Consider the following 26,942-nt stretch of genomic DNA (forward strand, 5'->3'; position numbering starts at 1 on the left):
CTGTGTTCACATTTCAGTTTAACTATCAAACAATTTTTAAAGGACATGAAATAGACATCTCCAAATAAGGTATGTGGTCATTATTAGATAAATCCCTTACTCATTCTACAATATAATTACCCAGACACTCTAGATAAAAGTAGAAGTGGTTATTTAAAAATATTAAAATACACAGATACTTTAATATCTGATATCAGTATATTTACCAGAATCTAGGGTTAAAAGGTATACCTCCATGGTGTATCATCATGCAAATAGAATGGTTACTTTGACTTAAATATATCTATATTCCTTAGTTGGTATCGAGATGAGATTTGAAGTAATTAAATGAACTATAAGTTCTTATCTAGGATTGTCTAAATCGTAACTTTTACAGTTATTTCTTGCATAATTTTTTTGTTTAATCAATTTATCACTGAATACTTGCATAGATCATAATTTGATAAGCATTGTTCTCTTAGATATTGGAGTGTTCTTTCTCTTTTTCTATATATTCCCTCACATATCAGAAGCCAGTTATTAATATCTCTAGCATAGTTTAATTAAGAAATTTTAATTTTGTTTTCACATAATTAAGAAATTTTAATACAATATGTTTTGGTCATTTTTTTTCCTCACCTGCCACTGTTCACAGATCCACCCTATCTCCATGCTCACCTAATTTAAGGTTCTCTCCCTCCCTTTCTGTCCCTCTTCCTCTCTTTCTCTCTGTATTTGTCTGTCTGTCTGTCTGTCTGTCTGTCTGTCTGTCTGTCTCTCCTGTCTTTCAAGAAAACAAAGAAAGAAACATAAAAAATTACCAAACCACCATATTTTTTGTTTGTTTGTTTGTTTGGTTTTTTTTTTTTTTTTGATCCTTAGTGATTTTGCAGCTCACAATCACATTTAGCTTGGGCTCATGTTTCAAATTCATGGCAAGAGGAGTAATTATTACTTTTTCTTTGTAGTTTAATTATGAAGAAATTGTTTCCTTTGAACTACAAGCAATTATCAGTCCCCCTAGTAAGTGAAGAGAGGCCACACTGGACTCTCGATACAGAAGTGCATGCTTGAAGGCATTTGTTTTAATTTCCTGAAGGACAATGAGTACAAACAACAGAGAGGCAGCCTTTTCACCTTCATCTTTAGGTCTGGAAAGTATTCTTGTTTATAGGCATTTAAAGTTAGACCTGTGTGCCAGGAAAAAAGTACTCTGAAGCAATTGTTTTCATGATGAAAAACTCATGAACCCTTGATCACAAGAGTGTTCTGAGGACTCTACCTGTGAGCTGTTCTTGCCTCCCACACTTACTCATTATTTTCTTTGCATTTACTGGCATAATTGTTTAGCTGCAGCTATGACGTGATGAGCCAACCGATGCTCTCTAAACTCATGCCCCTGTGCTGTCTACTTTTTCCCTCTGGTTGTCCTTCTGTTTCAAAGTTTTACTATTTTTCTTTGAGATAAAGCTGTTTGTCATTGATTCTTCTGATAAAATTTAAGTTAATGTTTTCTTTTTCAATACTTTTCAAAATCTCATATATGAGATATAAGTTTTGGTTTTGAAAGGTGTATTTCTGCCTTAAGTTATCTGTCAGAAAATTTAAGCCTGAGATATATTTCAGCCCTTTTAACGAATTTCACAAAGACACATTCCCAAACACTTCACAGTAGTTTAGAAAAATTTCCACTGGAAGCCATTTATTTTATTTTTGATTTATTACATTTTGAGTGTGTGTGTGAGTGTGTGTGTGTGCATGCCTGCGTGTGTGTGTGTGTGTGTGTGTGTGTGTGTGTGTGTGTGTGTGTGTGTGCGCCCACTCACATGTACACAGGCAGGTACATGCAATCGGTCAGTGTTAGGGATTTTCTTTTGCCTTTTATTTTACTGTTTGAAGCAGGTCTCTCTCTAAAGCCTGACCTCAGTGTTTTGACACCAATGAATCTTCCTGTTTATGCTTTTCCAGAACTGAGTTTACAGGTGTGTTCTGCAATGCCTGGCTTTTTAACATGGGTGATAGGGATCTTCAATCAGGTTCTCATGTTAGTATAATAAGGCCTTACACACTGAGCCATATCTCCAGTCCTTGGATTCTGGGAATCACTTAATTGTGTGTGTGTGTGTTTGTGTGTGTGTATGTGTATGTGTGTGTGTGTGTTTGTCCAAAAGAGAGAGAAAGAGAGAGACAGAGACTGCGTTTGTGTGTATGTATTTTTGTGCATAAAAATAAAAGGAGTTATATGCACTTTTCATTTAATAGACCTCGCCACATGAATAAATGGGCTTTACATACTATGTGCTACTACATTCACACTTCTTTTTTTTCAGTAGTTAATTGCAGTATGTGCTGAAAACCATTTCAAGGTTAAATTTTGTTTAAGACAGGGTTTTGTAGCCCTGGTTATTCAAGAACTCACTATGTTCTACATGTTTAATTTGAAGTGTCTCCAACCTTTCTAACTCTGTCTCCTGAGTGCCGATCTTTTGGGTATGTGCTACCATGCCCAGTTTAATGCTAAAATAATAGCTCATATATTTATTGAACATGTTTTCACAAATTATTGTCTTCTCCAATAGATATTGCTGATGATTAAAAGTGTCTTCTAAGCACTTTTGGTTCAATTGCTACACTTGATTTCCAATGCAAATCTTATCATTTTATACTCATTCTGTAGTAATAAAAGTGAAAGCTGAGTGATCTATAATATTACATAAAGTTTTTAATAGAAAATTTGTTTTTTCACCACTAAATATTTAACAAAGTATTGTTTTTGTTCAAATAACTATTGCATTATACAAGAAATACTAACCTTTTCCTTATTATAGTTTAATATTTTTGATGAGAATTGAAGTGTTGCAGGATATTTCATTAAATTATTAAAATTTTAATGAGAATTTTTTAATTCTTTTAATCTTTCTTGATTCTTTGTGGATTTCACATCATGAATCTTGATCCCACTTATCTCTCTGTACCCTTGCATCTGCCCTCTGCCTTTGTAACCACCGTCCCCAGTCCCAAAACAAAACAAAATAAAACAACCAAACAAAATTAAAAAAGGAGAAGATGCTCATTGTGGAAGCTGTGATGTGGTGTGTTGAGTTACATAGTTTACCCTTTAGTTCACCCATCTTAACTTGTAAGTGTTCATTGCTATGAGGTTTGGTTCGAGGCCTCTGGCTTCTGCTACACTATTGATAATAGGGGTTCCTCTTGGATATCCTGTTGTTCTGTGTTGGGGACATCATGCAGCTTTAGATGTGTAGGTTAATCCCCTTCACATTCTCCAGCAGTTCATAGATGAGGTGGCTGTTGGGCTGGGCCAACTCCTAGTCCTGATTCTGGGCCTGGATGATAGCTGGGTTGGTCAGTTTATCAGATTTCCTTCATTGTCACTACCCAGGTGAATTGTCCAACACTGTCTCAGTTTAATTCACCCAATGCTGCCTGTAGCAAGAAGTGTGGTTAATTCTCTTATTTGCAGGTCCTCAGATCTGCCTCACCCACACTTACACCACTAGGTCTGGCTCTCCTGTTTTGCCCAGGCGAGGTGCAAGACCCTCTCTTTCAATTGCTGTAGGGAGCATTGGCAAAGAGTGGTCAGCTTTCCTGCTCTCATACCCTTAGGGCTGACTTACCTGTACCCACAAACAACAGGATCAACTTTATTGCGCTGCCCAGTCAAGGTGCAGAACTGCTGTCTTGTGTGCTGCATCAGGGGAGGTACAGGACTAGTTCTCCCACTCTCATGACCCTAGGGCCAGCTCTCTCACCTGCTACAGGTGGCAATGGGTAAGGGGAAGAGGGCAGGCATCCTTTTCTCACACATGCCACCACATACCAGATGAGTTGGGCAGGTTGAGGACTATCTAGGGTTCATATGAGAGCAGAGAAAAAGTAGTACACAGAAAATCTTGCAATTCTTATTATCTCTTAATGAGCAAAATGGATTCTAACAGATCTTTGTTGGTGATGAGAATTTGATAATGAAATAAGGTTAAGAGTCCCCAGGGAAGACCACACCAACTGGTTATCCAATACTAATTGATCAGTCCAGAAAAAAAATACATGCAAGTAATTATATAGACTGACTAGGTTATATTTAAGCATATGTATGCTTAAACATATATGTTATCTATGCTTTAATATAACCTATATATATATATATGGATGTAACCACAATTAATGAAAAATGCCATGAATTTGAGAGAGAACAAGGACAGATATATAGAAGTTTTGGAGAGAGGAAAAGGAAACAAGAAATGATGTAAGTATATTATCACTTCAAAACTTAAATATATTTTAAAAATTATTGATGAGTATTTCCTACTTCAATTTTGGTTCACACAAATTCTGACCAATTCCTTATTTTCTAGTTTTTAATTCATAAAGGTTTCATAAACATATTACTGAAAAGTAGAAGCATTGATTTTGTATTGCACATAAGGCTTTTATTAAATTCTATTATATTTATTTTTGTTGAATTATTTCATTTTTTTCCTTTTTTTATTGAGAAAAGAAAAAAAAACATAAAGAAAAAACAAGTTTCCACCTCCTCCCAGCATCCCATTTCCCTCCCCCTCCTCCCACCCTTCTCCCCCTCCTCCCACCCTTCTCCCCCTCCCCCACTCCTCTCCCCCTCCCTCTCCAGTCCACAGAGCAGTCCGGGTTCCCTGCCCTGTGGTAAGTCCTAGGTCCTCCCCACTCCGTCCATATCTAGGAAGGTGAACATACAAACTGGCTAGGCTCCCACAAAGCCAGCACATTAAGTAGGATCAAAACCCCGTGCCATTGTCCTTGGCGTCTCATCAGCCCTCATTGTTCGCCATGTTCAGAGAGTCCGGTTTTATCCCATGCTTTTTCGGTCACAGTCCAGCTGGCCTTGGTGAGTTCCCAGTAGATCAGCTCCACTGTCTCAATGGGTGGGTGCACGCCTCGTGGTCCCGACTTCTTTGCTCATGTTCTCCCTCCTTCTGCTCCTCATTGGGACCTTGGGAGCTCAGTCCAGTGCTCCAGTGTGGGTCTCTGTCTCTATCTCCATCCATCACCAGATGAAGGTTCTATGATGATATGCAAGACATTTGTCAGTATTGCTCAAGGATAGGGTCATTTCAGGTTACCAATCCTCAGCTGCCCAAGGAACTAACTGGGAACCTCATCTTGGGCACTTGGGAGCCCCTCTAGGGTCAAGTCTCTTGCCCACCCTAAAGTGGCTCCCTTAACTAAGAATTGTGGTTCCGTGCTCCCCTATCCACCTTTCCTTTAGAAAAATTATTTTCTAATATCTTGTTTATAGTTCCCCTCCCTCTACACCTCCCAATTCCTCCTCTCTTCCCCTTCAGGTCCATTCCATTTCTACTTCTTATTAGAAAAGAACAGACCTCTAATAGGTATGAACCAAACATCACAAAATAAAATATAGTAAGATGAAGCAAGAGTATTCATATCAAAGTTACACAGCAACTGAAGAGGCAAAAAGGAGTCCCAATAACAGGCAATGAGACACCCACTCATTCTCCCAGTCAGGATTCCCATAAAACTAGTAACCTAAAAACTGTAATATATATATATATATACAGAGGATGTGGTACAGACCCATGTAGGCCCTGTGCTTGCTGTTTCAGGATCTGTGAACTCATATGCACCTTGCTCACTTATTTTTTTTTTGGTTTTTAAATTTCTTTTATTTATTTATTAAAAATTTCCACCTCCTCCCCACCTCCCATTGGGTGATGACCTTCATTAGCTGGCGCAGAGAAGGCTCCTTAAGGGGGCTGAGCAAGGCCAGCAGAGGAAAAGTAACAACTTTTCGCTGGAGCCGGAGGAGGCTGCTACATTTCTGCAGGGAGCTTCCTGCAGCAGACTGTTAGCAGAAGAAACATCTTGGGTGGAAGAAGCAGATAGCTCTGTTAGGAACAGAGCAGAGCTCAGCTGTAGCGGCTCTCCAGGAGAAGAGCAGGATCCCTATATCCTGCGGGGAGACCATCCCCCACTGCACCCCAGCATCAGGTAGCCTGACAGTCCAACAGTCAGGACATCTTTCCTCCAGGGCTGAGCTGTCCCATTGCAGCTCCAGTCTCCAGAGCTTGTCCTATTGCAGCTCCAGCCTCTAGAGCTGTCCTATTGCACCTCTAAGTATCCTGGCTTCCCAATAGTCAGGACACCTTTCATTCAGGGATAAGCTGTCCTATTGCAGCTCTAGGTTGCCTAGCTTCCTGATAGTCAGGACACCTTTCATCCAGGGCTGAGCTGTCCCATTGCAGTTATGGCCTCCAGAGTTGTCCTATTGCAGCTCTAGGTATCCTGTCTTCCCGATAGGACACCCTTCGTCCAGGGCTGAGCTGTCCCATTGTGGTTCTACTCCTCCAGAGTTGTCCTATTGCAGCTCTAGGTTGCTTGGCTTCTCCATAGTCAGGACACCTTCGTCCAGGGCTGAGCTGCCCTATTGCAGCTCTACCCCTCCAGAGCTGTCCTATTGCAGCTCTACCCCTCCAGAGCTGTCCTATTGCGGCTCTACCCCTCCAGAGCTGTCCTATTGTGGCTCTACCCCTCCAGAGCTGTCCTATTGCGGCTCTAAGTATATCCTGGCTTCCTGTTAAGTCAGGATATCCCAATACCACTGACATACCACATTCCCCTACAGAGGGGACTACTGCCAACATACCTAAGTATTGTTTTGTGGTAGAATTTGGAGGATGCCACCAAGGGTGGTTGATCCATGACATAGTGGTAGCTTGGCTTCAGGGGGAAAAAAGGAAACTCAAGTTCGATTGACCTGGGTTTGCTTCTTTCATTATATGAAAAAAATATAAGTATATGAAGCCAACATGCTGACCATCCTCGTTTGACCAATACAGCATCTGTAAATGTAGATTCATCTACAACAGGCTTGTCCTTTTATAAGTTGAATATTGGGCTGGGTGAAATGACTCAGTGGTGATTGCCACCAGGCCTGAGAACCTGTGTTGCATCCCTAAACCCACATGACATGGTGGAAGGTGAAAACCTACTTCTGCAAATTGTGCATTGATCTCCACATGAGAACACAAACACAGATGCTCAAACACACAAAATAATTGAGTGCAGTAATAAAAACTTTTTAAAATGAAAATTTCACATTACTTACGGGCTAGGGAGATGGCTCAGTGGGTAAAGTGCAAGCTTGTCACCCCAGCCACAGAAACACGGGATTTCAGTGTCTGGCCTTCAAACACAAGTGGTGTGTGCTCTGTGCAACACAGGTGGTATATGCACTGTGCAGCCGCAAGCCTACAAACGCACAAAGTTGCATATTAATTTATACACATGCTATAACTTAATCGATGCCCTATTTCGCAGTAAGTCAATTCAGTTTCTCCTTTTATAAAGTTGCTCTGCATGCTTAAAGGATTGGTAGGCATTTTGCCAATTGCATTCTAGAAAGTTCCGGGTGCTTCCATATACTTTCGAAGCCGCTATTGGAATGACTTCCCTTAGCTTCAGTTTCCTATCTTCACAGATAGCAAGACTGTAGTCCTTCAAACTTGAAAGACCTGCCTGTTAGTCATGCAAGCCTAAGTGGGACTCCAGAAATCCCATGTACGCTCTCCCTCCTCTTGCCACATTCCCGCCCCTCCCCACGCACCGCCATCCCCCCCCCCCTCGCGCTTTTCCCACTCGGCCCCTTGGCCTATGGCAAACGCCAAGAATTAATTAGGGGCAGGGATGGAGGAGCATCTGTCAGGAGATCGCCACATTTCTCCCAGGCAGTCGGTGGGTCAGGAGAGGTGCTGACAAGGCGGGGCAGACGCTGGGCTCCTCCGGCTTCACCCCCTCCCGCTGGGGACAGGTGGCTGCAGAGCGCCCCGCCTCCGCCAGCTGCGAGTGGGAACCAGGGAGGGCCAGTCCCGGACGGCCACTGCCAGCTGCGAGTCCGGGGACAGCGCGGTCTAGTGTGGGACAGCCGGCCGAAGGGTCCGGCAGCGGCAAACGAGTATCCTGGCGGCCAAAAAAATGCTCCTGTACCGAGGGGCCCCCGCGGGCCCTGGCGCTCCGGGCGGCGGACTGGCCCGAGTGGGCAGTGTCCCGCAGGCCTTTGGGATTCGCCTGAGCACGGTAGGTCGGGGGCCCCCCGAGGGGACAGACTCGCGCGAGCGTGCGCGGGTCCCCGGGCTGCGGGGGGCGCATGGGGTGGGCCCGGTGGGCCGAGGCCTCACTCGGGACGGGACCTTTTCTCGCCCCCAGATGAGCCCCCGCTATCTCCAGAGCAACTCCAGCAGTCACACGCGACCCTTCAGTGCCATCGCGGAGCTGCTAGGTGAGTGGCGACGGTGGGCCGGGCCGCGGGGTCGCAAGCCGGGGCAGCGGTGCCAGCGTGGTGCGGTGGACGCGAGAGGAATGCACGAGGCGCGTGGGGCGGGTCCGCCTGGGACGGGTTGGGGGGCCTCGGCCACCGTGTTCTCTCGGGGGCCGGGGTAGGGGGACTAGATCCTGCCCGGAAAGCCCAGGAAGCGAGGTGTGTATGAAGAGTTTGATAGGGTTCCTGCGCCGTTGTTCTGTCTGGTTCGTGATGTTCCAGTCACTTTAGGATTCTTAGTAAATAATCAAAAAGCAATGCATAAAAATATCGGGCCCCGAGGCGTCTGGGTTCGACAGCGGCTGGCGGCCGACAGAGGGCCCCAAGCTGGCAAAGGAACAGTGCAGAGGACCGTGTAGACTCCTTGGAAAGATCTGGAACCGACTTCTTTAACTTTAGAGACAAAGTCTAGGAATGATGGGACATCTCTTAAGAGATGATGACACGAGTGCATTTGGCTCCCTGAGACTGCAGAGGGCTGGGTTCGTAGTCCACGAGCGCCCTCACACGGCTGGAATGAATCCAGAGGACTTAAGGACTTAACCTCTGGGTGCACCGATGTTTGCTTAAGGAGCATTTTCAGTTGTTTCCCTGGAGCTGGCTGCATCCGCTTCTGCAGTGGCGTTCGGCTCAGAACGCAAAAAAGAAAAGCAGTTCTGCACACAGTTCAGCAGCATGGAGAGCAGACACATTATAAATATTTCAGAAACCCAAAGAAGGGAGACAGATTTATGGGGCTAGTTAGCACAGAACAAAAATCTTGAAAATGGCTTCAAAGCTATGTGAATGAACCCCAGTGAGTACTTAAGCCACCGCCATGGCCATGCCATGGGACTTGTTTTTGTAATGATGTCGGTGGGGGAGGGGAAGAGCCAGCAGAGTTATTTGGAAGGTGATGGGGAATTCTGATGATTAGTTTGGCTATCACCTAAAATGCTATATAGTAGGTTGCTGATTGCAGTCTAGAAAGTTCAGGAGGAGAGTAGCATTGATGCAGTTTGAAGTTCCAGGCTGAGGTGGCTCTGTCTTTTAGGCTTTTCACTATGTCCACAGAGAGTCTTCGAATAGTGGGATGAGATCAATGTGTATGTAGCGTATTTTAAAAAGACAAGAGAGAGGAAACTTAAGGATATTTTCAAATTGTAATCCCGAAATACATGATTTGTCCACCCTCTTTTTTTGGTGATGCGAGGAATTGAACCCAGAACCTCATAAATGCTAAGCAAGAGCTCACACACACAAAGACAGATTTTTTTTTTTAGACCAAGTCACAAATATTGATAGGGCAAAGGAACATCAGAATGTTTACTGGGAATTCATACCTTTCATTTGTCTTTTCCCTCAACAGTTTTCTTTCTTTCTGAATTAATTTTTAGGGGATCACTTATTTGATAGACATGTATTAAATATCCTATATACAAAGTCACCAAGCTGGGTAGAAAATGGATATAATCCAGATCTACGTTATTAGTAGGTGTGACAAAACATTTATCAGCTTCTGGAACAACCATGTAGTATGTCCCAAGCGCTGTATGAAGAGATGCCCACGAGGGCTGTAGGAGTACAGACAGAAGAGGAGTGACTCACGCTGGTCAGGAGCAGAGGGCTCAGAAAACGTTTTGTGGAGGAGGAGGCATTTGAGCAGTGATCTGAAGGGTTGGGGCATGTGGATATGGTGAGTGGGGTGGGGGGACGACATTCCACTCACAGGAAGAAGTGGATGAGCAAAAGCGTGAAGACTGTCTACTTGGTCCTTGAATTTAATTAGAGCACCGAGTTGACAAACAGTCGAAAAGCACATGCTTTTAACTGATTAAGAAAGAGCTTTCAAACATATCCTTGTAGTTTATCCTTGGAAATGAGCAGTGGTTTTTTTTTCAAAGATGAGTAAAAAGAGGATTGGAGATAGTGTATATTTCTAAGGTCACATGTCTAAGTAAGTGGCAGGTTGAGGTCACAAACATGGGTCATTTTGCTTAAATTCCAAGTAGGAAATGAGGTTAGAAAGGTGATCTGCAACAAGGATGTGGCTGGGAGGCTTGACATTTGACCTGCTAGCCTGACAAGGAGAGTTAGTGCTTAGAGCGCTCCTTCGGGGTGGTTGATCTTACCCAAGAGGAGTCGGAGAAGAGAGACATAGGTTTTTAAGATTATTAGAAAGCTATTGCAATAATACAGATGAGAGGGGATAAACCCTTGTAAGTTAAGAAAAATGACAACGAGAACAGTAAAAGCAAGATGTAACAGAACCTGGGGGTGTATAGAGCAGAAAGATGGATGGATTAAAAATAGCTTTAAAAAGATTTGTTATTTTTATGTGTATGAATGTTTTACCATGTATGTAAATGTACCCGCACAAATGAGGGCAGTTCCCAGGGAAGCTAGAAGAGGGTATCAGATCCCCTGGAATTTGAATTGTAGACAGTAGTGCCAGTGGGTACTGGAAGCCAAGCCAGGATCCCCTGCAAGAGCAGCAATTGATCTTAACCACTGAGCCATCTCTTCAGCTCCAGAAAAACATCTTTTTAAATACCAAACTCACAGTTTCACACATACTAGGTAAGTATTCTACGCAGCTACAACTCCAGTTGTACTGGCCATTGGAATGTTTGGGCATGTGTGTGTGTGTGCGCACGCACGTGTGCGCACGTGCGCAAAGAATAGCCTTGTGACCAAAAATGACCTACCTTACTTTTATATTTCTATCTGCTTGCAAGTTGCCTTGTAGTGCAGTAGCCTTTCCCTGGCAACCTTGCACATCTCCACGTACTGAAGCAGGAACAGATGGGGGCTTGTGAAGTTTCAAAGCAGGCTCTCCTTCCTTATCTCTCTTCTCACTGAAAAATTTGTTAGGCTCCTCCTTTCCTGCTACCGCCACCACCAGGTACCACCAAGTTCCCATGAGGGATGAGTCTTCACTTACAGAACTCTTTTTTTTTTTTTGAAGACAAGGAATCCAGCACTGGGGAGGCAGAGGCAGGAGGATCTCTGTGAGTTCGAGGCCAGCCTGGTCCACAAGAGCTAGTTCCAGGACAGGAACCAAAGCTACAGAGAAACCCTGTCTTGAAAAACCAAATAAGACGAAAAAAGAAAAAAAAAGATAAGGAATCATGTAGATGGTGAATGTGGAACCGCTTAGGCTGTAAGGATTTTCATGTTCTTGCTAAAGTAACTTGGTAGCCAAAGGCAAGGTGGAGCTAGGGCCCTCTCGCTAAGGGATGGCACAGACTAAGAGAGAAGAGGTAAGAGTGTATTAGTGTATGGAATTGTGAATCCAGATGAAGATGGGACAGCTCTCATCTAACTCTAGGTAAAGGAGTTAGGGTTCTCTCATTATATCTGTTCATGGTCTGAATGGGCTGGACTGGGCTAGAAGATCGATTCCCTGAGATGTGATAGGATATGCTAGACATTGGCCAGTTCTTACCGTGCTGAACAACAGGAGGTAGGATTGAAACTGCTTGCCTTGCCAGCACCGTAGAAGTTCATCCATTGGACTGATCATATTGTTAAACTATCATTTGTTGAGGCCTCATAAAAGGCCACGCGGAGCCAGGAATTAAATGCAAAGCTTTGCTTGCCAGTCCATGCCCACTGATCTCAATTTCCCTGATGCACTGTCTGACTCTGACCTCTCTTGGGCCCCATATTCTCTGTACTTCATGAAGCCACCACTCATATCTGACTGTTCCAGACATGTGACTCATGAACTGTCTTTGTTCTTTGGTCCACTCCTAGAAAACAACCAAACAAATAAAAACAACCTAGTGAAGTTTGGCCCAAGCTTTGAATAGAGAGAAAAGAGAAGTGATTTTGTTGAGGCCCATAAATTGATTCATTTCACTTCCCAGTGTACATGTGTGTAATTGGAATCAGTGTGCGTTGTGTGTTTGAATTGGGAATGTCCATAAAGTATTAGAAAAGGTCCTCGATAGTCATCATTTTCCATGCATAAATGCTATCCAGCTGGTTGGCAAGTTGTATTGGTCTCAATGGCTTTGGCTGTCTACCAGCAGGAGTGACTGATAAGAGCCTGCATGCCAAGTAAAATTTCCTGAATGCTGACAGATGTAAAATGCTAGGTCTTCCTGATGGTTAAGAAAAAAAAAACTGCCTCTTACAAAGTAAAGAACTGTATTTCTGTTAATGCTTCCTTTGCTTATCAACGTGTGACTTCTGCTCAAATATAGCCCCGGTACTAATGCCGCGTTTACATGGGGCTTAGGGCCTCCTTGGATCTTACAAATCCACTGTACTAGACCTCATAACCCCTTTCTGGGACTGTCCAGATTTTTTTCAGATTGCAGCCAGTAACAGTTTTATCAATGACTGGCAACACTGTCGTATCGCTTGAAATTAATCTGCCTCTCGTTTTATTTGGCAGACTTTCCACACATCCAAGTGGCTGTAACTGATACTGATAATTATATTGTAAAAATGTGTATTTTGAGTAAGTGTAATACTTTTCTTGATTCTAAGAGATGTTCCCAATGGAGAAATGACATGATTTGTTCGACGATATTGATCAGGACCCCACATGGCTATCTCAGGCCAACTCTATGGTATCAGTAAAGTCATATAGAATGTCGGCAAGACAGGGAAGGATATATAGAAAGGAAGATCTCTGTTGCTTAAAAAACCTAGTAGAAATTGAAATGATGTAGATACCTAGCTGTAGAAGTCCATTTTGTGTCGCTCTTAACAAAATGCCCAAGCATAAATGCATTGTAAATAAAGAAGTTTATTTGAATCATGATTCTGGCTCCTAAAATGTCCAAATGGCATCATGCCAGCCTTCCTGGAAGGGCCCCCTAGCTGCATCACAAGGCATCACAATGTGCCAGAGAAGTCAAAACAGAGCTCGACACGTACAGAAGGAGCCAAACACACAGGGTGGCCTTGGATTAAAACAACTCATTTTAGTAGAAAGTAATCCAGTCCTTTCAAATCTGACAGTATCAGTCCTTTCCAAGGCAGCATCCTCAGTGACCCAATTATATTGTATTAGACTTTGCTTCTTAAAGGTCCTGCCATCTCTTCATCCCACCAAAGGCAGAGCTTCTAGCATGTAAGCCTTTAGGGCACAAATCATAGCCAACCAATAGTACTATCCACCATTTGTATAGAATACACTTCTAACTGAGACTAGTAATCCATACCAGTTAATGACTGTGTAAACTGGTGCCCATGGCAATCGATGTGGCCTTTCAGATAGTGGTAGTCTCTGGCATAGAGGACATGACACATTTAATATGGTTAAGTTTGAAAATAATTCGCTGTTTGTGAAGATGTACTTCAGGAGGAATCATGGAAGTTTCTATGAAGTTTTTTTTACATTAATTCGGATCTCCATTTCAAGGGCTAGAAATGCTCACATTTAACACAGAGAAAAACAGCAGAATCACTGTTTCTCTCAAAACAGGCTTGTTGCCATCGCTAGGATTTAAGTAGGCAATTAAATGTTTTAATTTTAACCTTTGACTCCTTGAGGTCTTTATAACTATAAACAGGGATAGCAAAAATACATGTGTGTGTGTGTGTGTGTGTGTGTGTTTGAGAGAGAGAGAGAGAGAGAGAGAGAGAGAGAGAGAGAGAGAGAGAGACTGACTCTCTACTATGTATTTCTGATATCTATGACTGTCCTGGAGTTTGCTATGTAGAACAGACTGGCCTTGAACTGTCTCTCTAGTGCCGGGATTAAAGGTATGTGCCACAACATCAATACCATGTTCTTTAACAGAGGATATCAAAAAGCAGAAGATAATTCCTTTTTACAAAGAAACTGTAATGTACATAACATCCATTCTTTTTACCCAAAGTGCTGGCTCAATTTGTTCACTCTATCCACCTTTCACTGTGTTTGTGAGCTGTAAAGTGTCTTAGAGGCAAGAGGTAGAAAAGCCAAATCAGAGAAAAATGCTTTGCAAATAGCCCATTTTCCCATAGACCCTGACTTTTATAAGGAGAAAATCAGACTGCAGGATCATCCATTCTGTGAAACCTAGAAATCAGCTTCATGGCTCCGTCTGCCATCAAGTCCACTGTTCTCTGTAACTCAGTAAGCGCACCACTGTTATTGTTTCCATCCTTACCTCCTGGGACTTTCGTAAGAAGGAATGAAAAACAGATTTATATGTCTTGGTACTGAACTGGAGGTTTTGATAGATTATCGATTTCTCCTTTTTGCAGATAATGCTGTAGACCCAGATGTATCTGCCAGGACAGTCTTTATAGATGTTGAGGAGGTCAAGAATAAACCTTGTTTGACATTTACTGATGATGGATGTGGGATGACACCTCACAAACTCCACCGAATGCTCAGGTAAAAACATCTCTATTCGATGTCATTATCTTGACTTCACAAACTTTATTTGCAGCTCGATAACTTGTCTGTAGTATTTTAACTTATCTCTCTTTACACTATGGATACTTATGAAGCATATCTTAGTGTGAGGACTCTGATTGTGAAGCAGACAGTATTTCTACCTGCAAGGAACTTAGAATCTAGCTGCCAATTCAGATGATTGAGGCAAGTAACCATAATAAAAGACTCTAAGCTTAAAAATAGAAAAGCATGAGATAATGGGACCTCAGAGGTCTCTGAAAGTCTCCTAGTTAGAATGCTATTCACATTGAGATGTGAAGGATGGCTCAAATTTAACAAGGTAAGAAAGGGTAGGGAGCAAGGCCTGGCAGTTCAAGAAGAGAAAATGTTCTAAATAAAACCCTGAATTTCTTCATTTATCTGATCCCTTTCTCCAGTTCATAATTCATCTAAACTCCTTCTTAAGGCCTAAGTACTGGAGTTGGGATGACTCATGGGTCAGAACTGTGAAGTGCCTGAGCATAAGGAAACCCCATGCAAGGTGAATTAAAGGCTTCACATACATAGTCTTGGAAGGTTTACCATAGAGCTGTGGAGTTAAGAAGGGGTATTTTCTGACCAGTGAAGCTGAAGATAAATCCCTACTGACATACCGAGTTCGTTTACTTATTTTTCAACGTTTGTGGTGGTGAATGTTTGTGCTTTATTGTCTCCCCATATCACTTGGTGCAAGATGGGTGTTTCTTCAACCCTTTCCTTCTTTTTTTCCTTTTGAGCAGATGTGGTTGTTAACTCTCCGTGTGCTTCCTGAACTGGAGCATGTAAAGCATGGGTAACAATGGAGCGGTGCTGACCAGGAGTGAAAGGGCTCAGAATCCTAAAAATGGAAAACAAATTCATTGTCTTGTAGTTTTATTGGAAAGTGTTCTGAATTAGTAGATGTTTGTAGGAAATCCCTTTGTTCCTCAAAGAAACAAAAATGAAATTTGGTCAAAGAGGTTATATTTGCTACTCAGCAGTCTGTGTATCTTTTACCTTAGTCTCTCTTTCTTTAACAAATATTTTGTTTTATGTATATGCATGTTTTGTGTACATGTAGTGTCCCAGATCCCCTGGAACTGGACCTACAGAAAGCTCTGAGCTGCCATATGTATTCTGGGAATTGAACCTAGGTCCTTTGGAAAAACAACTGGTGTGCTTAACCAGTGAGCCACCTCTCCAGCCCTTACTCTCTTAACCAGTGAGCCGCCTCTCCAGCCCTTACTCTCTTAACCAGTGAGCCACCTCTCCAGCCCTTACTCTCTTAACCAGTGAGCCGCCTCTCCAGCCCTTGCTCTCTTAACCAGTGAGCCGCCTCTCCAGCCCTTACTCTCTTAACCAGTGAGCCGCCTCTCCAGCCCTTACTCTCTTAACCAGTGAGCCGCCTCTCCAGCCCTTACTCTCTTAGTCTCACTTAGAAGAATGTTTGAGTGCCAGGTATGGTAGTGCATGCCTGTGATCCCAGAATTTGGGAGAAGAAGCTAGGCATATTGAGAGTTCTAAGCTTGTCTGTGCTACAGAGTTTTGCCAAAATAAGACAGAACCAACAAAAACTCGAGGGAAATTTCTAGAAGTGAGACCAAGTATGTCCAGTATGTGGTAAATGTGGAGGTAGAGACTTGATTTGATTTTCTAATTCACAACATCAGTTTTATTCCTAGAATTAATAGTACAAGCTAAAAAGAAGACAATCGACATAGGATAGAACTATTAATATTTATGTCTAATTCTGCATTACAACATTTCTCTGAAATTGCTGGTCACCTGTTTTTTGTATGTGTTTGTGTGTATGTGCATGTACATGCATGCCCGTGTTGCGAAAGCCAGAGGTTGTTGTCAGATGTTCTCCTCAATTACTCTCCCCCCCCACTTTTTTCCCCCATTGAACCTGGGGTTTTACCTTCATCTAGACTAGCATGCCAGCAATCCCCAGATAATCCCTCTGTTTCCACCTCCTCGATGATGGGGTTATAGGCATGCTTTGTTGAGTGTAGGCTTTTATGTGGGTGCTGGAGACCTGAACTCAGGTGCTCTTGTTCACTCATCAAGCAGCTTACTCACCGAGCCTCCTCCCTAGCTCCCACTGATCACCTTACTTACTGACTTCCTCCCACAACACCTTATCCCAGTTACGTGGGCACCAAACAGTAGGTCCAGCAAATATAGAAACACCCTCCATTTTTTCTGTGCATCTATTTATATGAAAGTTGATATAGTTATAAGAAAGAGGGGAAGAAGAGGATGATTTAAAAATAATTTCAGGGCCCTGAGAGATGCTTCAATGTTTAAGAGCACTGACTGTTCTTCCAGAGGACTTGGGATCAATTCCCAGCATCCACATGGTGGCTCACACATGTCTGTAACTCCAGTTCTAGGGAGTTTGACACCCTGTTTTTTCCTCCATGGGCACTGTATGCATGTGATGTGCAGAAATGCATGCAGGCAAAATGCCTATTTCCATAAAGTAAAAATAAATAAAATACTTTCAAGAATAATCACTCATTCATTCAGTAAATTCCTACCAAATGAATGAGTGAATGAATCAGAAGCAAAGCCTTATGTCAAATAGCAGTGGTAACCTAGACAGATATAATCTTTGCTCTAAAAGTGTCAACAGTATAGTGGAAAGGGAAGCTGGCTAGTGCTATGGGTAAGCAGGCTTTCACCCAGAGGTAAGTGGTAAGAAAGAGTACAAATTTTGAGTCCATTTAGCAGAAGGAAAAGAATCTAGCCTATGAAGTTAAAAAAAAACTACACAAAGAAATACATTGTGTGCGTGTGTGCATGTGTGTGTGTGTCTCTCTCTCTCTCTCTCTCTCTCTCTCTCTCTCTCTCTCTCTCTGTGTGTGTGTGTGTGTGTGTGTGTGTGTGTGTGTGTGTGTGTGTGTGTTGGAAAGCCCGTATGTGGAATTCAGAGGACAACTTTGAATAGTTTGCTCTCTTGTTCCATCATGTGTTTGGGGGGTTGAACTCAGGCCTTCAGGCTTGGTGGAAGTACCTTTGCCTACTGAGACATCTTGATGGCTCACAAAACGACATTTCAGGCAAAATATGAAGGATCAGTATTACCCATTCAAAATTGGCAGAACCTTACATAGCCATAATATTTTTTTCCCATCACACCAAATATATTTCCCATTGATTTTCACGGAGCACATTTTTTTTATATTTAAAACTTAATTTTAGGAAACTGTGCTAATGAGTATTTCATGTAGTGTGTATACTGGATTTTTCTTGTGATTGTATCTCAAATGCACACTAGCTAAAGTATATCGTTTATTTAAAGGAGATCATCTAGTCTAATCTATTCCACCCAAGACTTCACTTCCCACAATTGTTTTTCTAGCAATACGTTGTACACAGCCAGCAAGTACTGCTCTAGCTGGTCTCCACAGCCCTAGCCCACCACAGTTTTTGAAGGAAAAAAAATTGTAAACTTTAGAAGTAGTTTTGATATATTACTGTGTAAGGTATTTTTTCTGTTTTTCATTTTGTGCTACATTTATTTTATATTTGGAAAAAATACTAGAAGTCATTGTGCAAAGCATGTGAAAGTATTAAGCCTATAGCCATTCTGTTTGCCCTCTGACATTTATCGGTATCCTGTGCCTGTTTTTGTGACTCATTATGCTACTCTTCCTGTTTTCAGGCTGATAAACTAGGGTGCAAAACTGAAGGAGCAGCTTCTTTCATAAACACAGAAACCCATGAAAAGTAAGCTACAAAAGGAAAGTCTGGGCTGAATAGGTAGTTCCTCTGAGTAAGTGAGCATTTGCCTGGCATGTGAAGGTACCTCAAGGGGAAGAACAAAACTAAATCAAAGAAAATCTTTCATTCAGTTTTTTTAAGTCCTACTGTTCTGTCCTTTTTGGCCTCCTGGATAGTATGGGAATCAGTATATACCCATTCAGCAGCCTTTCCCAGCAAGGTGGGAAGCCTCTTCCAAAGGTCAAGGATTAAAAAGAAGCACGAAGTCAGATTGAAGGCCTTTGCTGCCTCCACTCAGAATCACAGAGCATAGTAGGTCTGTCTGCTCCAAGACTGCAGCCAGAGAGTAACAGCCTGCTTGTCAGTCTTGTTTTGTTTTGTTTTGAGACAGGGTTTCTCTGTAGCTTTGGAGCCTGTCCTGGAACTAGCTTTTGTAGACCAGGATGGCCTCGAATTCACAGACATCTGCCTGCCTCTGCCTCCCGAGTGCTGGGATTAAAGGCGTGTGCCACCACTGTCTGGCTTGCTTGTCAGTCTTTCAGTCGCTTATAGTACAAGTTAGATCACCACTATGCCTAGGAAACAAGCCTGCAAATGCTTACTTGTGTATTTCCCTGGAGTTTTGCTAAGGTGTGTTTCATTGGTCAGCAGCCAAATTTTACCTATCTATCTATCTATCTATCTATCTATCTATCTATCTATCTATCTATCTGTCTATCTATTTTTGGTTTTTTGAGACAGGGTTTCTCTGTAGCTTTGGAGCCTATCCTAGAACTAGCACTTGTAGACCAGGCTGGCCTTGAACTCAAAGAGATCTGCCTGCCTCTGCCCCCGAGTGCTGGGATTAAAGGCGTGTGCCACCACCCTGCTAGCAAACCAACTTAAATTCATCTCTCTAGAATCTAGATTCCTGACATCTTAAGGGTATTTGAGAGAAAATCGCTATATAATTGTATTTCATCGAGAGTACCAGTCTTCAATTCCCTTGGTGTATAGACAATAGTATTTGTTACAAGAGAGGATAGAACAAGATTAATTTAGTGAAGATGAGCCATCTAAGCCCAGATAGCTCTTCTGAAATTATTTTAGCTATATAAAGCTATACAACCTGATACATTTCTGTTATTAAGTATGGTGAGCGCTCTTGTCTTAGGTATTTGCAGTTAAATAGAATGCTTAACGTGGGACCTTAGTTGAAACAGCACATGGAAGTGTTAGTAACAGAACCAAGTCTAAAGCTTCCTTGTCTCTTCTCCTTTCTTTTATCCTTTTCCATCCTGGTTTTGACTCAGGCCTGTTACTTACCTTTTCACCCTTATATTGACATCTGTTCTTACAATATCTAATACAAGGACCTGTGTACATTGGGGGGTAATAGGTGACAAAAAGTAGAGGAGACTAGAAAATAAGAGACGGACTGATTGCCTGTTGTACCACTTTCCCTTGACTACCTAATGGAAAATTTTTTGATATTGGAAAAAAAAATCCATATGACCATACAAATTCATTTTGTGTGGCAGGCCTGTTTATGAAGAGCCCTGAATTTTAGATATGTCATTAGATCCGGAGGACAGATAAGGAACAGTACATTCCCGTTCTCAAAATAAATCCTAGAATCAGTTTAAAATTAGAGATAAAAATATCAGAATCTTAGCAGTTTATAAGCCGTTCTTCCTGGAATCATTAAGGCCCAAACATAACATTAACTCAGTGTTCTCTTTTTGGAGGACCACTTCCCTGAAAATTGCTTTCAACTCACATTAGATTTATTTGTAGGATGCACAGAGACCTAGGGAACATCAGTACACTGTTACATAACATCCTTTAACAGAAAATTGAAGGCTGGTCCCTTTTATTGGGTAGTAAACACAAAAGCACAGTCTTCTGGAAATGGAAAACAGGTAGCTGAACCCTTCTCCCACTGGAAAGAATAAGGCCAGAAGCAGCCTGCTCGGTTGTGCCATATGGAGCTAGTGTCTCTTTCATTGATACTGGAGAAGCAGCTAATACATGAAGTCCTGTTGGCTATCAGCTATGAGGGCAAGAATCATATGGGTCGTATTACCATTTGCGTCTCCAGTGCTTAGCATAATGCACAAGTCATAGGGCATCAATGAATAGTAAGCTAATGGCAGTGTACATCATTGTGAAATTGGGTTAGTAAGCTAATGGCAGTGTACATCATTGTGAAATTGGGTAATCTGGAGATAGACAGTTCTCAAAATTAGCATTTCTTTGTGATGGTGGAGGATACAAGAGGAAGCTCATTTTGTAGGTGTTAATGTTTAAATACTTTTGTATTCTGTCATTTGGATGTGTTTCTGAGTATCTAAACGGAAAACATAAGAAAGAGAAGGATTTTGACTCTCAGAGTAGGCTGATGACAAGGGGCTGCTGAGTTTGCTGAGGTAACTCAGTGAGAGGCCTTTAATAGAACAAGAGAGACTTTATACTGCAGCTGTCTGCAGATATTCCCAGACAGGACTACCTATTTTTGTCCCTTGGCAGTGTTCCAGTGAACTGTCCCAGCCGATGAAACAGAGGCTTAGAATTAGGAGGGTTATCCTTTGGGTGGGGAGTTGGAATTGTCAAGATAAATGATCTCTTTTAGATTTTTGGAGAATGATGTGACCAGACGAGAAGACGCTTAGTGTAAGTACCTCACTTAGCACCACTGGTACTTTTATGACCCTCTCCAGGTAACAACTCTCTTCATATAGCCACAACTCAGAGCAGTCAGCCCGATTCATCTAAACAAGAAAAGCAGCTGCACGGGACCTTCCCTGGCTCCTGCTGTTAATGTTAGCCAATGGGAGCATTTCATTTACAAAGTGTGACTCTGGCATATAGAACTATTTAATATTTAAGTACACACAAGCCACACTGGAAAATTGGTATCATAGCTCAATCGTAATTTCCTATGTTTTGCCTGGAAGTACCAAAGGGAGTGAAAACAGAACTTGTTGCTGTTCCGCATGTGCAAGCTAACCATTCTCTCTGCAAACTATTCTAGGATGCTTTTTACCTTGCTCATTTCTTTTTTCTTCTGTAATTTCAGCTTTGGCTTTACAGATAAAGTAATAAAGAAGAGCCAGTGTCCCATCGGGGTCTTTGGTAATGGTTTCAAGTCGGGCTCCATGCGCCTAGGAAAAGATACTCTTGTCTTCACCAAGAATGGGGTTACCCTCACTGTTGGACTTCTGTCACAGACCTACCTGGAGTGTATCCAGGCCCAGGCAGTTATTGTACCAATTGTACCATTCAGCCAGCAAAGCAATATCCTTCCTATAAATGGAGAGTAATTGATTAAATATTAGTTTGACTGTTTTGGTGGAACCTCTTCTATAGGTCAAATCAGCTGTTACTTGATATTTACTATTTCAAATGTTTTTATATTTAAAAAGCTATTCAGACATCTGGAATGTAGCTAAAATATTTTTTAAAATACTGGACCATTAGCAGAAGTTTAATTGTTCTCTGTGTTCAAATTCTCACTGTTAAGTTTGATTTATACAATTACTTTTTTTCTAGACACTGTTCTGTGGTAAAGTTCTCGGGGCCTTTGCTCCATAAGGGCTAAATGCATTTGTGGTTATGCTTCCTTCTTGCAATGTCCTACTTCCCAGATTGTCCTGCTAGCAGAATGGTTCATTTGTCCATACCTGGATGGACTCTCATTTCTGATGGGAGAATACAGCAGGAAGAATGGGACTCAGCTGCTTTCAGATAGTTAAAATTTTGGCCTTCAGCCTTTTTTTTTCTTTGTCGTCAGACGAAGCACTTTCTTTGTTTTGCAGCTGTATTCAGTAAGTATAACTGATTTTCATGTTTGAATAAACAGCTGTTCTCAACTCTCCACTTCCTTTTTCTCGTAGCAGTAATGCCTGTCCCTTTCATGTCGATTTTGTGTCTACATGAAACCCCAAAGGCCCTCTTTATATACTTATTAGTTTGTATAACTGTATAATAATGTGTCTCATCAAATTCTTGTGTATATACTGTGTTGGATCATATTTACCCCACCCTCTCTTGGCCCCTCCCACTGATCCTCTTCCTCTTCTCAGCTAGCCCTCCTTTTTCTCATGTCCCTTTTTGTGACCCAGCCAGTTTCATTATGACTCTTACTTCTTGATATCATCCTCATAAGATATTTTCTTTGACTGATTTATTTTTACAAAAAATGGTTGTTACTGAAGATTCTTTGCCCAGCCTAGAAGCCATCTTGAACTATTCAATTTTCAACAGTGAAAAAGACCTGCTATCCCAGTTCGATGCCATTCCAGGCAAAAAAGGCACCCGTGTTTTCATTTGGAATGTCCGGAGGTATGGTATTTCAGGGGTGTTAGATTCTAATAAGCCAGCATTGTATGATAAAGTACATTTTGAGAAGTATTTTCTAGATTAGATTAGGTACATAGTGAGAAAGTTAGCTCTCTGTAACTTCCTTGATTCTGTTGAAATAGTGGTTCTCGGTGATCAAATGGTGCGTATATGAAAATATGCATATCCTGAGGTTGTAGCCAATAATGATCATGATAAGACAACACAGCATTACTGTGACATCCACAGAATCCTTTACACTTCCATTCCATGTTTATTGACATTGCTTTAAGATTGGCAGATGATGGTTATTTTATGCATTCACCAATTAAAATGAATTAATAAGAATGATTATACTGAAATACTTAGTTTTTAAGTGATAGCATGAAAAGAAGAAATTCTGTATTTATACATCTGGAATAGACAATCTATGAAGCAGGTCATTTTTACTGTAATGAAGCTGTATTAAGATCATAACTTTAAAGATAATACAACAATTAAGAGAAATTCTACGATGCATCTTTTAATTTTGGCATGGCAAATAGGATACATTTAAGAGTGCACTAAAGTGTAAACACACAACCCTAATAGCTTTTAATGTAGCATTGAATGATTATGTGTTTAATAGAACAATTCACAAATATGTTCATTTTTTTCCCTATATGTCAAGCACTTTTCTAACTTCTTAGCTGTGTGTGTGTGTGTGTGTGTGTGTGTGTGTGTGTGTGTGTGTGTTAAAAGAATACTGGTTTATACCAACAGTGTAATTATAATTAAAAATAAAAGGTAAGGAGAGCTCATATGTCCTATTGAGAAAAGCTTAATGATATGATGTGTATAATAACCAGGGACTGTTCTGATGTGGTATTTTCAATGATATACACATATTAAACACACTTTCCCTTTGTGCATTGTTCCTCAGTTATAATTAAAATTATTTGCATGGTTAAATAATGTTGAGAAAAGCTGCCTTAAAGCCTACGGTATTGCTTTCTTGAAAGACTTTAGACACATTCATGTGCTAATATTTAAGATAGTATTATAGTATTAGTATACCCATTTTTTTTGAAAGAAAAAAAAGAAATTCCCGCCTCCTCCCAGCCTCCCATTTCCCTCCCCCTCCTCCCTCCCCTCTCCCCCTCTCCCACTCTTCTCCTCCTCCCTCTCCAGTTTGAAGAGCAGTCAGGGTTCCCTGCCCTGTGGAAAGTCCAAGGTCCTACCCCCTCCATCCAGGTCTAGGAAGGTGAACATCCATACTGGCTAGGCTCCCACAAAGCCAGAGCATGAAGTAGGATCAAAACCCAGTGCCATTGTCTTTGGCTTCTCATCAGCCCTCATTGTCCTCCATGTTCAAAGAGTCCGGTTTTATCCCATGCTTTTTCAGTCACAGTCCAGCTGGCCTTGGTGAGCTCCCAATAGATCAGCCCCACTGTCTCAGTGGGTGGGTGACCCCCTCGCGGTCCTGACTTCCTTGCTCATGTTCTGCCTCCTTCTGCTCTTCATTGGGACCTTGGGAGCTCAGTCCAGTGCTCCAGTGTGGGTCTCTATCTCTATCTCCATACATCGCCAGATGAAGGTTCTATGGTGATATGCAAGATATTCATCAGTATAGCTATAGGATAGGGTCATTTCAGGTTCCCTATCCTCAGCTGCCCAAAGAGCTAACTGGGGACATCGCCCTGGGCACCTGGGAGCCCCTCTAGGTTCAAGTCTCTTGCCAACCCTACGATGGCTCCCTTAATTCAGTTATGTGATTCCTTGCTTCTCTATCTAACCTTCCTTTCTCCCAATCATCCCGTTTCCCCAAGTTTCCCCCATTCTCCCCTTCTTACTTTTCTCTCCCCATCTCCCCTTACCCCTATCCCACCCCACTCCCAAGTTCCCAATATTTTTGCCCTGTAATCTTGTCTACTTCCCATACCCAGCATAACAACTATATGTTTTTCTTTGGGTTCACCTTCTTATTTAGCTTCTTTAGGATCACAGATTATAGACTCAATGACCATTATTTGTGGCTAGAAACCAATTATGAGTGAGCACATCCCATGTTCCTCTTTTTGGGTCTGGCTTACCTCACTCAGGATAGTGTTTTCTATTTCCATCAATTTGCATGCAAAATTCAAGAAGTCGTTGTTTTTTACCGCTGAGTAGTACTCTAATGTGTATATATTCCATACTTTCTTCATCCATTCTTCTATTGAAGGACATCTAGGTTGTTTCCAGGTTCTGGCTATAACAAATAATGGTGCTATGAACATAGTTGAACAAATGCTTTTGTCATATGATAGGGCATCTCATGGGTATATTCCCAAGAGTGGTATTGCTGGGTCCAGGGGTAGGTTGATCCCGAATTTCCTGAGAAACCAAAACACTGATTTCCAAAGTGGTTGCACAAGATTGCATTCCCACCAGCAATGGATGAGGGTACCCCTTCCTCCACAACCTCTCCAGCAAAGGCTATCATTGGTGTTTTTGATTTTAGCCATTCTGACAGGTGTAAGATGATAGATATCTCAAAGTTGTTTTGATTTGCATTTTCCTGATTGCTAAGGAGGTTGAGCATGATCTTAAGTGTCTTTTGGCCATTTGAACTTCTTCTGTTGAGAATTCTCTGTTCAGTTCCGTGCCCCATTTTTTAATTGGGTTAATTAGCATTTTAAAGTCTAGTTTCTTGAGTTCTCTATATATTTTGGAGATCAGACCTTTGTCTGTTGCAGGGTTGGTGAAGATCTTCTCCCAGTCAGTAGGTTGCCTTTTTGTCTTAGTGACAGTGTCCTTTGCTTTACAGAAGCTTCTCAGTTTCCCTTAATGTCTGTGCTGCTGGGGTTATACATAGGAAGCAATCTCCTGTGCCCATCTGTTGTAGTGTACTTTCCACTTTCTCTTCTATCAGGTTCAGTGTGTTCAGATTGATATTGAGGTCTCTGATCCATTTGGACTTGAGTTTTGTACATGGTGATAGATATGGGTCTATTTTCATTCTTCTACAGGTTGACAACCAGTTCTGCCAGCACCATTTGTTGAAGATACTTTCCTTATTCCATTGTATGCTTTTAGCTCCTTTATCAAAACTGAAGTGTTCATAGGTTTGTGGGTTAAAATCCGGATCTTCTATACGATTCCATTGGTCGACTTCTCTGTTTTTATGACAATACCACATTGTTTTCATTACTGTAGCTCTGTAGTAGAGTTTGAAGTCAGGGATGGTAATGCCTCCAGAAGTTCCTTTATTGTATAAGATTGTTTTGGCTATCCTGGGTTTTTTGTTTTTCCATATAAAGTTGATTATTGTCCTCTCAAGATCTGTGAAGAATTTTGATGGGACCTTGATGGGGATTGCATTGAATCTATAAATTGCCTTTGGTAGAATTGTCATTTTTACTATGTTGATCCTCCCAATCCAAGAGCAAGGGAGATCCTTCCATTTTCTGGTAACCTCTTCAATTTCTTTCTTCAATGCCTTAAAGTTCTTGTCAAATAGATCTTTCACTTTCTTGGTTAGAGTTACCCCAAGATATTTTATGCTATTTGTGGCTATCGTGAAAGGTGATGCTTCTCTGATTTCCCTCTCTGCTTCCATATCCTTTGTGTATAGGAGGGTGACTGATTTTTTGGAGTTGATCTTGTATCCTGCCACATGACTAAAGGTGTTTATCAGATGTAGGAGTTCTTTGGTGGAGTTTTTGGGGTCGCTTATGTACACTATCATATCATCTGCAAACAACGAAAGTTTAACTTCTTCCTTTCCAATTCGAATCCCCTTGATCCCATTATGTTGTCTTATTGCTATTGCTAAAACTTCAAGCACTATATTGAAGAGGTATGGAGAGAGTGGACAGCCCTGATTTTAGTGGGATGGCTTTGAGTTTCTCTCCGTTTAATTTGATTTTAGCTGTCGGCTTGCTGTAAATAGCTTTTATTATATTTAGGTATGACCCTTGTATCCCTAATCTCTCCAAGACTTTTATCATAAAGGGATGTTGAATTTTGTCAAATGCTTTTTCAGCATCTAATGAAATGATCATATGGTTTTTTTCTTTCAGTTTATTTATATGATGGATTACATTGATAGATTTTCGTATGTTGAACCAGCCCTGCATCTCTGGGATGAAGCCTACTTGATCATAATGGATAATTTTTCTAATGTGTTCTTGGATTCGGTTTGCCAGTATTTTGTTGAGGATTTTTACGTCGATGTTCATGAGTGAGATTGGCCTGTAATTCTCTTTCTTGGTT

The 26,942-nt window shown here is 41.6% G+C and overlaps 1 protein-coding gene across 2 annotated transcripts in view; it reads left to right on the forward strand.

Annotated features, from left to right (window-relative positions):
• The first annotated feature begins 7,858 nt into the window (after window positions 1-7,858).
• Window positions 7,859-26,942, forward strand: part of Morc4 (MORC family CW-type zinc finger 4) — a 63,281-nt gene continuing 44,197 nt past the window's right edge. For both annotated transcript variants that reach the window (XM_041646268.1, XM_041646269.1), the window contains exons 1-5: window positions 7,859-8,073; window positions 8,203-8,275; window positions 14,504-14,636; window positions 21,445-21,662; window positions 22,562-22,709. In XM_041646268.1, coding sequence (XP_041502202.1) covers window positions 7,972-8,073; window positions 8,203-8,275; window positions 14,504-14,636; window positions 21,445-21,662; window positions 22,562-22,709 — 674 coding nt within the window. In that variant the 5' untranslated portion in view covers window positions 7,859-7,971. The remainder of the gene's footprint in view (window positions 8,074-8,202; window positions 8,276-14,503; window positions 14,637-21,444; window positions 21,663-22,561; window positions 22,710-26,942) is intronic.

Source organism: Microtus oregoni, unplaced genomic scaffold, assembly GCF_018167655.1.
Source record: "Microtus oregoni isolate MIOR12 unplaced genomic scaffold, Mior012 000127F_ref0000509, whole genome shotgun sequence".
Classification (NCBI taxonomy): domain Eukaryota; kingdom Metazoa; phylum Chordata; class Mammalia; order Rodentia; family Cricetidae; genus Microtus; species Microtus oregoni.